Source organism: Phalacrocorax carbo, chromosome 11, assembly GCF_963921805.1.
Source record: "Phalacrocorax carbo chromosome 11, bPhaCar2.1, whole genome shotgun sequence".
NCBI classification, from domain to species: Eukaryota; Metazoa; Chordata; class Aves; order Suliformes; family Phalacrocoracidae; genus Phalacrocorax; species Phalacrocorax carbo.
In genome coordinates this window covers 21,299,980-21,313,334 of record NC_087523.1, presented here as the reverse complement: position 1 = coordinate 21,313,334, position 13,355 = coordinate 21,299,980, and the positions used below count along the sequence as shown (strand labels likewise).

Genomic DNA, 13,355 nt, shown 5'->3' with positions numbered 1-13,355 from the left:
AGAGGTTTGTTTTGGTTTTTTGTTAAAGTTCAAAAGACACAGGAGCATGGATTAGACTAAAAAATTTTATTGAAACTTGTCCAAAATCCAGTCAGGCACAAAATTTATCCATTCCACTAAGGCTTGTCATTCTGTATGGCATAGAAAAACGCGTCTCAACAAGTTGAAACATCAAACAGCTAAATTAGTGAAGTTAAGGCACTTGAGATGTGTGTTAATTTAGCAAAATTGTGTAAGAATAACATTCTACTTTGAACGATATAGTCCTTTCCGAGATTCAATGCAAAGTGTCCAAATTCTGTAATCCCTTAAGATAGGGGTGAGGCAGAAGCAGGAGACAAAAGTCTCATCATATTTTCCTCTGACTAGTAACCTCCACAGCCTACAGAAGGAAGTATTACTGAATCAGGCTGCCAAGATCTCCTGTAGTACAGGTGCTGAACTACACAATAGTTTGGGCTGAGGCACAATGTCTTCCACTCAAGAATCCTTAAGGCAAAGTGTTTTTGTGAGATGAGACAAAAGGGGAGAGCAAAAAGCACACGCATTCGATAATTGTAAGGCTAACAAATCTTTCCTGGGGTAGCGATACTTAGCCTGGGATTAGATATCTCTGCCCACTCCCATATCCTGCCCAAGGATAAAAAACTTGGAGAAAATAAATGGAGAACGCAAGAAATTGCATAGTGACCAAAAATCTGGTACCTGTTGGTTTGTCAGGGCTCCGAGCAGTAGCTTGAAAGCCCATTGGTAACATTCATGCTGCAGATAGCTAATTACCTCTGTAGTTCTGGGTTCTATTTTTGAGAGTGTGAGTTTCGGTCAGTTTATTTTTTTTTTGGCTAGGAGCCAATACTTACAACTTAAATCTTGCAGCTTCAGCATTTGGCAAAGAAAGTTTTTAATGAATAATTGAATTAATAACTCAGTTCCACCTGTCGAAAATTCTCCCTTCACCTGTGAAACACCCTCTTGCATCATATAGCAGCTAAGTACTCTTCTCAAAAATGAGATACAGCTCTAGGATATGCACATTCCACACTGGAATTTGGAGTATGGTCCAAGGGTTGCACACAGACTGAAGGAAAAGTTTTCCAGGTGCACAAAGATGTTTTCTCAACCATGAAAAGGCACGACAGAGAAGCTATTTTCACCTGCTATGCATGAACAGGAAATAAAGTGATAAATATCTGAGGGAAAAAGAAACATAGGGTAAACAGACTATCCAACTGAATTTAAAGTACTGTTTCTAGTTAGTCTACAGAAACGTTGTTCTAAGCATTAAGTTCTGAATTTCGCTAGAAGTAGAATTTAAGAAGATGTAAAGCTTATGAAAGATTGCATCTTAATACTCTGTGTCCTTCAGAGCAAATTGTTTGTTATATTTAAGGCACTGCATGTCATCTTTGGTTCAGTGTTCAACTATCTCATTCAGTGTAAAGAGAGGTAGCACGAACCATACGTATTTAGCTCTTCCATTCAGTTACACGCAATTTCAGAATCGCCACCCTTCTGATGCTCCAGATTCTGGAATCCTTTAACTCATTAGGAAACTGCAGGAACAAAACAACATTCTTATTAATTTTGTAAGAAACAAAAGGTGTGCAACGTTCCACTTAGCTTTCCAATATGCCAAGAAAATCAGAATGAGAAACTGGGCCTGATGCGACTACGAGGTTAAGTAGCTGTGGAGAAGTTGCTTAAAAGCAAGCCTTCTGGTAACTCAGAAGCCAAGACAACCACATCTTATCTACAGCAAAGTTAGCAGAAGTACATAAGACTACTGCATAGAGCAGAATAAAAGCTGATCAGTTTATAAACAGGAATAAGTTCAGCTCTCTTCTGGCCTTAAGAAAAGTCTTTATGAAATAACAAGTTTTATTATTTAGATGTTTTTAAATAAGAACTGACTTTTCATAGAAAGGGGATAATATTTGCCTATGGGATTAGCCTTCCAGACAATATTAAACTCTTTGCAGAAGCCGAGATGTTTAGAAGCTGGTCCCTCAACGTGTATTTTGAAGGAATAAATACATAAAACCTAGTAAAAGCAGACAAGATTTTATGTATATATGTATATATAAAATCGGTATAGATATGTATAAAAAGCAGTCAATTAACAGTGCTATAATCTTTACAGAAGCAATCCCAATATGTATGCAGCTTTAAAGCATCAGCCACCCTCCTTGTTCTCACAAAGAAGGTATAATAATCAAGATGTATGAATATGGAGGAAGCGAAAGGTAGGAAAGAGACACGCTTGTTTTCAGTGTAAGTTGGCCGAGACATCACTATGAAAACAGAAATATTTTATAATATGTTACAGGATGAAAAGGAGAGTACCACAATCTTTCCTTTGGGCAGACTGAAAAATTCTGATATCCAAATACCATTATTTCTGGCGATTTTATCAACCAATATTATCAGTCTTTGAGAAGCAAGTGGAGCATTTTTGAAAGAGTATTTCCCACCAAATTAGATTTCAGAAAATAAGCCCTTTGCGTATTTCTCCATTCTGGTTTATATTAATATGACCAGACAAGGAAATACCACTCAGCAGGAACAGATTAATTTATAACCATACAATCCAGATAAAAACCCCAAACTTCTAGTATCGCTCTCAATCTTTAAGTCCTCATTTGTGTTTACCCACTTCCTTCAGAAAAGCTCTACGGTGTAGTAGCTCTACTGCAATACACGCCTGAAGCAGCAGCGAAGACGTACCTGTATGGGTAGCCATGGTATTTAGATCTGAAGACAGACAGCAACCAGCTGAAGAACAACACCACCAAGCCAATACCAGCAATACACATGACTGCAAGAGATGCAGAGTAAGATTTTGGTAGTGTGACAGCTGTCCCCAAAACCACCACCGTGATGCGGGTTCTCTAAAGCATTCTGTAATATTTAATAAAGGTCTCATCTGACCAAATCTGTAGAGTCAGGGAGAACCAGATTAACACCAATTTTCTTTCAAATTCCTACTGCAAATCAATTGTACACCATTGCTTTAAGAGGAAGTAAGTCCCTCCTCCTCTCCCTTACTAGCAAAATGCTGCAAAGCCTCTTTATATCTCCCCTTCTCCCAAAAGGGGCTTTGAGTTTTTCTTGCAGTTTGCTAAGCATCTCCAAACTCTGCCGAAAAACCAAGTGATTCACTTCTGCTTAGAGGTGGGAAGTACAAAAAACCCACAGTGCAAAAGCATTTCTATTAAATACTGTAATCAAATATCTTTACTGAATATGCCTTCTCTTAGAGACAAAAGTATTAGTACTTACTTTTTCTTTTCCCCACATCCATGTCAGAAGTAGCAGCTTCATGGAGGAGTACCATTCCTAAAGTAACACCACCATCTACAAGCACTGTTTAAGGCTAAATCAACAAAATACAGTAGACTCAATACAACACACTCATTCCTAATCCCCTAAATAGAGCTCCCACTCCATACCTGGGGCATAATAATGCACTGGAAAAATTAAAGGCTTCCCAGCCAAACCAGAAACTATAAGGGTGGGAAGCAACTCAGAAGCATCATGTCAACTTTTAAGAGAAAATCAATACCAAGTTTGAAATACAAACTGGTAGGTACAGGAGGCCTTGACATAAAATTAAAAACATGCATTATAATGAAACAACATTCCTTCCCAGAGACCTCAGTCCACTCCTACTACTGTTCTACTCCACTGGAAAATCCCCAAAGGAATTAAACTTCTGCATTTTACTCAGCTAACAGAATGAATAAAATGCATGCAATATTTATTCTAACAGAATGTCTTTCAAGTAGCAATATTTCAGTCTTTTCTAATTCTCAAGTTAAAAAACCTCAAAGCTTGTAAAATTAAGGAAGCACAGACAACTTAAAAGGCCTGCCGTCTGCAAAGAATGAATCCTAGCAAAGCAAAATAGCGGAGCCATTGGAACAGAAGACAGAATTCCCAAAGATTTCATCCCATTTCACTATAGATATTCAGTCCCGATCCTCTTCCTGAAATGAGAAATGCTCATCGTTGACTGCAACAGGACCGTTAAGAAATCTTTCCGTTACAGATGCGGTCTACCTTCAGCATAAGAGAAAAGTGACTTCAGCCTACAGGAACCTTGCCAGTTTTCACCATTTTAAATGGCTCCAGCAACTGGTAGATTGAGTCAATAATGTGATGGATAGCAGTAACACAAATAAACATCAACAAAAAGTTTCTAAGTTGAATTTGACTGAGTGTATCAGAAATACAGTAGTAATTAGAAAAAGATCAGAAGCCCACCTCCAAATGGACGCTTTGAGTTTAAAAAAAAAAAGCAATCTTTGACAATGAATACACAGCAAGAGAGTAAAGTTCTTTTAACAGCAGCATATTTAAACACCAACTGCTTACTTTATATTATTACAAAAAACCCAAGGCATCACTTGCTGAAATTGGGATTTTGAATAGATAAAAAAGAAGAGAAAAGGGAGAAATTAGCAGAAATCACTCAGTTAAAGAACACTGCTGTCGCAACAGAAGAAACTTCTTAATCATTGTCAAGCAGTGAAGAGGACACATACTTTGAATAAAGTTTTGAAATGGTGTGCGTGTAATAAGTCTGCTCTTCTGTATACCTGTGTAGCATAAGACACAAACAATTTGGGACCATGAAGCTGCAAGAAAAAAAAGATTATATTAAATAAAATAGAAATTCCTGAATAAAAGCTGAAAGAATGCACAGGGTGACACAGGTGACGAGACAAGTAAAAAAGCTTGAGTCAGAGATGACTAAAGTTACAGATGATGGATCAAAAACATAATTGTGGCAACAGAAGAAAAGAATGGTGAATTCTAGAGTACTCCTACGACTCCACAGATACATTTTTATACAAGTGCGAAAGGCAAAAGCCCTCAACCCTCAAGTTTCCGCTTGCCTTTCTTGATGGCATAATGTTGGCTTGGAAAAATCCTGAATCGTTAGCATGAACAAGTGGCAAGATTAAAAGTAAAGAAGGTAAGCAAAAAATAAAAGGAAGAAAGATTGATAATAGAGGAAGGAATTCAACACCAAAACAAGACCTAAGTAAGGGAGATCAAAGGGGACGGGGGGACAGAGGGACGGGGGCTATCCTGAAGAAGCTTACGATTCCACAAAGATCCACACCTTTAACACTGTATTCAATTTGGTCATTAAGGAAGGAAGAAGGTGGTGAGAAAGCAGTAAACATTTTTCTATTCAACTTAAAGATCACCAGCATAGGAAAAGCATAGCTGTCAACACAGAAAGGCTCTACAAGCTCCTGCATCAGTCTTAGGTGACAGTTAGGAGCCTTGACAAAGTACTCTCATAGAAAAGGCAGCAGCATAAGCTAACAGAAAAATCGTCACTGACCACATGCTTCTCAGTAGGAAGGATACTAAACAGAAGAACAATGTGTGTTTCTGCCACAAATTGGGCTTGGCTGCTTCCATGGATATAGCTCTGTAAGAGACAAAGAGGAATTGAATTTAGAAAAGACTGGAGTCAACTTTGGCACGATTAACAAAGCTATAGAGCTTGGAACTGGGCTTTGCACTCTCTTTCAGGAGACAGAAGTTGGAGCACGAACAATGTCATCTATTGGCCACTGATTTTTGGGGGGAGCTGTGTCAGCATCAAAAAAATCCTTCTGTTATCACGTGCAATCAGCCCAAAGTACCATTCCGGTTATAATGAGCACAAGTGCAGCTAAAATCTTCATGGTTCAGAACCCCTGTTCGCCAGGGCAAAACTCCATAATTATGCCCTCCTGCACCCACTGCGATCCACGTCTGATCCATTCCTTGACTTTGATTCTTAGGTTATGTACGCTGCTCCTCAGCTTAGGGACAGTCTCCTCAGTCTGTGTGTGAGCCCTACTCCCTTAGCTCCAGAACCAGGCATCTGAAATCTTTTTCATGGCATACCAGGAAAAGAAACATCACTACCAATTATCATTGAAGCTTTATTCTTCGGTCTTAAAAAGGCTTAGGAATGATGTAAACAGAAGAAAAAAAAATGGAAGCATTTTAAAGAAAACATTTAAAATATGAGAACTTCCACTCAGTAAGTTGACTCAATTTACATTAATAGTTTACTAACCAACTGGGTTAACAGGAAATTCATAAAAGAATACCATTTTTTATTCCCTTTTGGGAAGCTTTACACCACTATTGTTGTGATGTTGTATCTAAGTAGAAAAGTTCGATAAGCAGATCCACTTTTTATGGAAAAATACAGAGGGCCTGACCCACATAACCGGGCATGAAAGGACATTTCACCAAATTAATTCCCTTCCAAGTAAAATGCAAGAGAAAAGCCAATACGGGATGTGTAAGCACCTGAAGAGATGCAACACTCTCAATACATTCTGACTGCTTTTACAGTGTATTTCATTCTGTATTATGTACCCAGCAGTATATTTCAAGTGATGTTAAACCTCATTTTTCCCAAGAATGAGATGTCTTAAGTCTGAGGTCACTAGACATTAGTTTACCTCAAGAATCTCAAAGAAAGATGTTTTTGTATGGAAGTCATTACATGGGTGTACAAGCTAAAAAGACCAGGTTAAACATGAAATTGCCAGGCTCAGCAATGGGACTGTGTAGCATGTAAGACACAACATAAACACCTTTGTTTTGCTGTTAGCAATTTATAACTGTCATGTCTCTTCATCACTAGATACAATTATGTACAAGACAGAGGAAAGCAAATGGCCCAGGTAAATAAACGACCAAAAAGAAAAGACAAAAAAACAAATCAGACTGGTTAAGAGAGGCATAGGAGGTCAGAAAGATGGAAGAGATCAGGTAACTTAAAATAATAATAATCTACTCTCAGAACCTAAGCAAAAAAAGCACTGCCATCATGTTTCCTCCAAAGTGTATCACTTCTTTTACACTTTGGAGAGATGGGGAACAACAGGAAGGATGAAACAAATGCTTACCTCAGGTTCTGAAGCAAGGGAGAACCACCCCCATCCAAATAACTTGGTAGCAAATAGTTTTGGTTACTTTGTGTGTTATCCTCTTTACCCTAGAGCATTTAGTACCTTCTTAGCTTTGTGCGATTACTCAAATAATCACAGTTTCCACACATAAAAAGACCCTGAACTCCCTAGGTATTAACACAACAAAAATGGATTCCAAGGTAACACACTTGAACCAGTATGTCCCATTTAAGGCACAGTACCGTCCGCATGACTGCTGTCTAATGCCTTATTGCATGGAGAGCACTCTGAGCAGTTTCTAACAATAAACTGAACATGCTGCTAGGTAGTAAGTTAATATTTCTCGTCTGATTAAGAACTGCATTTATTCTATCTCTTAAAAGCTGATTACCGAGCACAGTAAGCAATACACCTAAAAAACCCCTAAGCAACATTTGTCCTTACTCTTAGAAGATCACAAAGCTAATGCCACCATTCTTAGAATTAATGGATCATTGAACAAAAGACTGTAGGAATGACTTTCCCATCAAAATGGAATTCTAGGTAATGGTTGAAGTTATCACGCAGCAATTACACAACAGCGCATTTTGGTGTGGGTTAAGATCAGTATTTTGTGATTTCTTAGAAGTAAACTTCAAGTTTGCAAACAGTTTCTTCTGTTCGAGCTAAGAAAAGGATAAAGCTAATTGGAAGAAAATCTAAATCTTGACTGAAGCTCTAACACTCCTCCTGTTCCAAACAAAACCAAATCCCTCTTTTACAGACAGAATTTAAGAGAAGATAGATCCTCTCTGAACTAATCAACAGCTCTCTGATTTGCCTTGCTCACTGCAGGAGAGGTTAGCCTCACTGACCTACAAAGAAAGAAGCCAAGAATGTAATTTGCACTCTGACTTGCGTCTTTCAGTATCAGCCTTATTCTGTAGAAATAAAACAGAAATGCAGAGAAAAAAACCAAAAGAAGAGCCCCAAAAACTTACCACTTGTCCAGTATGGGGATTCTTATGGGCATAGGGTGGGCCTCTAATGTGGTTCCACATCTGGCCTGATGTCATTGCTAACACAAAACACTGACAAGGAAAGAAGAAACTCTATTTAATAACGATTTTTTTTAACCCTATTTCTTTTTATTCCATACCAAAATGTACTGGTTTGAAATACAATCTTAGGTGAGACATCATCCTACCTTCTATTTGTAAAAAAGGCAGCTAATCAAGCATTAACTAAGCTGAAAAGACCAAGATGAAATAATATTATCAGACTACCAAAAAGTAAAACTAAATGCACCTCATTTTCCTCTACCAGGTTTAAGCATCTTTAAATAAAAAAGCTTTTAAAGACTTGTCATGGGTTTTGTAGCAATTCAACAGGCAGACAAGAGTTACAATTACTCACCAGAGCAGCAAATGCCCAGCCAGTTTTGTTATACAGAAAATCCAGATTGCTTCCACGCAAATATACAAGGCCTCCAACGACAGCCAGCAGCAGTCCCAACATCAGTGGTCCAGCATAGTTTGGTGGCCTTATCACACGAATCTAAATAGAGGATATTTAAATTATTTTCCCTCAGTGGGATTATACATTATACCCGCACTCCTGCCAACAAAAACCACAATATATTAGAGTGGAAAAAAATATCAATACACACACGCGCACAAATTTTTTATATAATAAATCTGACTCAGGGAGTAATGCTGTAACTTCAGTTTTATACGCCTTTACTCAACCTAATAATTTAAAGACTGTTTTTCTTCCATAGGAAGAGAGGAGGGAGAAGGAAGAAGATGAGTTTTACCATCTTATCAAATACAGAATTACACAAAATATTAGAACACAGAACGTAAGGAAACTTAAAGATGTAGTCACGTCCCCAAACTAGATTTTGTAGACAACAACCATTTAGAGAATGAGTAGAGCATTAGCCACAGAACACAGCTAACATATTTCATAGCTGGAAGTACATAATAAGGGAGCACTACAGAGGTGGTGATGGGGAATCTCCGTACACACTTACATTGACATCGGTTCTGTCAGCCACCCAACGAGCAAGCTGTTCAGCTGCAAAGCCGCGCACCTGAAGCTCATATGTGTCACCCCTTTTAGGCTTCCCTTTAGCAGGAAAGTTAATGAAGGTTGGAGCAGAATTCATGTTCAGCTGTATTTAGAAAAATCATATAAGGATCCGTACCATGACAGGTCTACTTAGTAACACACAACTCTATTCCATTTGTAGCTTGCAACGTCATCACTAAATAAATTAGAAAAAGTAACAATGCAGTAAATAGGTTTCACTGACAATGACTTAAAAACAAAAGACTCCACACAGAAGCTAGCATTGCTGTATTTCATAAAACTAATCAATATACTCCTGCAATTCCCCTTCTGTGTCTCATGCTGTTTTCTCCTTTTAATATTGCAAAGCAACATTTTTTAGCTCTGCCAATAGCTGTTCTGGATGTCTTAGAAAAAAATTTTAATTCTTAGTAGGCTTTTTTTTTTTAATAACACAATTGAGCATGCTTTCTTAAGTGCTTGACATTTCTTTGTTAGTACTCGCATCTATAGCTATCAATTCAAAATTCGGACCAGTTAAAGGGAGATTATAATAGGCAAATAAAAGTAGAAACTGCATTTTATAAACAACTATCGGTTTTTCCCATAGCATTTCAGGTTTTTTGAACCTGTTTCTTCTATAAATGCTGCTCTTGGGAGAGAAGTCTGCAATACAGAAACATATACAATAATCTGTAAAGGCCGTAGCTTGGTGAATGAGGTTATGATGTAACACTACGGGAAAATTTTTATCATCATTATTATTACTGTTAAGACAACCCTTTCCACTTCTCCAATCCAAAAACTTCCATTTAATCAAATATCATTGCCTAAATTGTGTAGCTTTTAAAGAGGGGAGTATCTCTTTTTGAAAAAAAAGTGTTAAGATTTGCAAAACTACAAAGAACTATTAATTTGATCTACAATTGCAAGCGTAGATGGAATGTTCTCATACATTTAAAAAGAATCTGGTTATATAATGTTAGTAGAAGAGCAAAATGCCTGGGTACTTGAAGAGAAATAAATTAACTAATCCTGAAAGCCTAATCTGTCATTCTCTAATAATCTAAAAATTGTAATAGCTGTTCCTAATGACATCAGTGCTTTCTACCTTGCCTCTGTTCATGTCATAGAAAAATTCCATTAAAAATTACACTGTAGGTTATTATACTCAGAAAAAAAAACAGTCAGAGAAGTCAGTTCGCTCCTTGTCCCTGTTCCAGATTTGTCAGTTATGTTAATGTTACTGCCAACATGCTACTGCCCTTTGCTCTCCTCCTTTTCTCTTCCGAGAGCGGCAGCTTTTAACTTTTCAGTTATTTCTGTAGTCGTTGTAATGCTAAATATTGTACATATCTTCACGTTCGTGCCCTCAGTCTCCAAAACCCAACTTAAAAATAACGTCGTAAGAGGAGAAGACAAACATTACCATCTGAAATACATCTGAGCCTTCATCAAAATCTACCATAGCAAAAAAAATCTTATTGGTAAATGCACTGGAATATCGCCAGGAGTTTGCCAGAATCTGGTATTCCTCATCAGCTTGCCTGTAAAACACACAAAGTGAGATGCTGTATCATACGTCTGTCCAGAACACAAGTTTCAAAACAGCTGAGGGAGCTGTAGCCACCCACCCCATTAACAAGTGCATCCCACACTCGCCAACGTTAATTTTCTAGCACTGAAGTTTAAGACCAGACACTCATCTAACAATCAAGTGAAGCATTTGGCACCGCTGGTTTCTTATACGCGAGGGCAAGTTTTGTCGAGTCCATGAACACCAGCAGTGGTAACTCCCAACTGAAATCTGAAATGGAACCCAGCAGCTCACGATTTGCTAGTCCACAGAGCACCAGAACAGGTACAGGTGTGCCCTCTTTTCCAGTCACAGGATGGGAAACCAATTAGTTTCAACTCACTAGGTAGAAAAAGCATCTTACAGACCTCTGCCACCTCTGGATTAACACATGAAAGCCACAATATGGTTAAGGATCCAGCACACTGTAATTGTAAATAAATAAGTGCCAATCAACCTATTAATTAACAGCAACTTTTAGACTGCATGGCCAGCAGTAATTCTACAAACGTTTCTTCAGCAGCTCATGCCAGGAAAGCTGAACTGTCACCCTGCCTTTCTCCAGAATCCTGTCAGTGTGCATATTGTTTCCCAAAGCAGCGATTATTTTAGGAGGGAGATAAATAATTACAGACTATGTTGTTTTCTCACATACATATTACATATATATTCCTACACATTTAATTTCAACGATGATCCTACTATAATGCACCCTAGAACATTCCTCCCACGTACATGCAAGTTTTAGCCTATTCTTGAATTGGATTTCCCACAAAGCACACGATGACTTTCAAGTTCTAATTTAGGACTAAATTAAACCCGTACTTGCACACAACACACTGTCTGTGAGGCTGAAGAGCAGTGAACATCACAATCACCGAGTAATTTCTGGGTGGTGCCTTCACAAGGCGGCGAAATTTGTCTCCATTCATTCGAATAACGGATCTTTTACTAGCCCACTCCATTAGCTGGTTCACTTTTTCTGACAACACCATCTGAAAATAAAGTCAGAGAAACAATGTTGGTGTTTTTTTCAGCCCCAGCCTTGCAGTACAATCTTCAAGGTTTTTAGATTTGATGCAACAGAGAGCCACACTGTATTTCAGAAGAACACCAACCACGTGATGTGACGCTTCATTAAGATTCTCGAAGGCATTTACAGATCCTTTTGACAGCCACATAAATATTATTCATTTGCTTTAACCGCTTACTATTACACATACTTTAAGCACTCTGCCTTTAAGCACTTAGTATTACACATACTAGCGAAGGGTGTCAGCTCACTAGTCCTTTTTCACGTTGCTAATTGTACATCTTTCAGACGTACAAACTGCCCCAAATCACTCCTCAGTATTTATTTGATACTGAGCATCATATTCAGTTTCAGATTTCAAAATCTGGTGGAAGTAGAATCGATGCTAGAGATGGAAGCACTACAGAAGCGAGCTCAATACCTAATTTTCAGCATTGCTGAAAAAAAAAACTTGGTTCCGTACATATTTGGATAATTCAGGAGTGCTCAGCAAGAAGCTCTTCTTTTAAAAAAATCATCCAACAAATTCTGTAACATTATACAGTGAAGTATTAGGTAGGTGACAAACCCCCAAACGTTATACCCATCATAAACTACTTCTCCTTATTAACACCCTTCCTCAGGTAAATAGGGTAAACAATAAACGACTCTTCTCTGACTTACAGTTGACCCAAGCGTACACAGAGGCGTCTTTTCAAGCCCCAGGAGCCGAGTGGGTGGAAATAAGCAACATCTTTGTGATTACAGCCAGAGACACTCGCTCCACCCACCCTCCCGCTCCGAATCTCGCACTGTAGGAGGACAACACTCTCACACCACTTTTTACGAGAATCGAAGAACCCGGAATTAAAGGCACTCGAAAATAAAATTTGAAAAAAATTATGATTGTACGGTCCTACAGAGACAACCGCTCCGCTGGGAACCCGGGCGTGCCCGCGGGCTCCCCCTCCGCGCCCGGCCGGTGCCGCCGGGGAGGGCCGAGCCCCAGGCGGCGGAGACCAGCGGGCGGCCCAAGCGCCCCGGGCCCGGCCTCCGCCTCACGGGCGCTGCACGACCTCCTCAGCGCGGAACGCCCCGGACCGCCGCGGTCACAACGGCGGCCGCCAGCGGGACGAGCCCGGCGGCCCCTCACCTCCTTCCGCTTCTGCCCCGCGGCGCCCGGCCCGCCCCAGGCCAGCAGCGCCAGCAGCGCTAGCACCGGCAGCGCCGCCATCACCGCCCCGCTCCGCCGTCTCGCTCCCATTGGCGGACGCCGACCAACCGGCAAGCGCGCGGGCACTTCCTATTGGCGGACGCGCCGGCCGGCGGCTCGACGCTGGCCTCCGATTCGTTGAAGCCGTCTCCAGCCCGGGCGGCCCATAGGAGCGAGGCAAGATGGAGCCGTTCGATTGGCGGAGACCCGCGGGAGGGCGGGCCGTGCCGCGCTGAGGGGCACCGGGACCCCTGGGAGATGGCGGCAGGCTCCTAGCTGCCCGCCTTTGCGGGGCTGCTACGGCTGCCCTGCTACCGCAGCCCCTCACCTCGAGGGTACACCTGGGCTTTCCTCACACCCCTGCGGCTCTTTAAACGTTGCAAACTGCTGCACAGCCGCGGCGTGCTCGGGGGCCCGGGGGGCGGCACCGCGGCGGGAGGCTAGGCCGCGCGTCTGTAAGCCCTAAGAAACAACAAAAAGGGAATCTAGAGTAAAACTCTAAGGAACTTAATCGACAGCTCCCCAAAGGCGTACGTTTGCTTAATTTAATGCACGTACATTGCGTTTATG

The 13,355-nt window shown here is 40.3% G+C and overlaps 1 protein-coding gene across 5 annotated transcripts; it reads right to left on the bottom strand.

The window, feature by feature from the left end:
* Positions 1 to 51: 51 nt before the first annotated feature.
* On the bottom strand, positions 52 to 12,851 carry MAGT1 (magnesium transporter 1). Of its 5 annotated transcripts, XM_064463387.1 has the most exons (10): positions 12,726 to 12,851; positions 11,386 to 11,555; positions 10,414 to 10,531; positions 8,947 to 9,087; positions 8,328 to 8,468; positions 7,913 to 8,002; positions 5,383 to 5,446; positions 3,280 to 3,354; positions 2,725 to 2,815; positions 52 to 1,553 (listed from the first exon to the last, which is right to left on the bottom strand). In XM_064463387.1, the coding sequence occupies exons 1-10, from the start codon at positions 12,834 to 12,836 to the stop codon at positions 1,538 to 1,540; spliced, it is 1,017 nt and encodes a 338-aa protein (XP_064319457.1). In that variant the 5' UTR covers positions 12,837 to 12,851; the 3' UTR covers positions 52 to 1,537. The 5 variants fall into 5 exon arrangements, with proteins under 5 accessions (XP_064319457.1, XP_064319459.1, XP_064319462.1 ...); XM_064463389.1 differs by lacking the exons at positions 52 to 1,553; positions 2,725 to 2,815 and adding an exon at positions 4,545 to 4,637 and having other exon boundaries at positions 3,353 to 3,373; positions 5,357 to 5,446; XM_064463392.1 differs by lacking the exons at positions 52 to 1,553; positions 2,725 to 2,815 and adding an exon at positions 4,545 to 4,598 and having other exon boundaries at positions 3,353 to 3,373; positions 5,357 to 5,446.
* Positions 12,852 to 13,355: the final 504 nt, after the last annotated feature.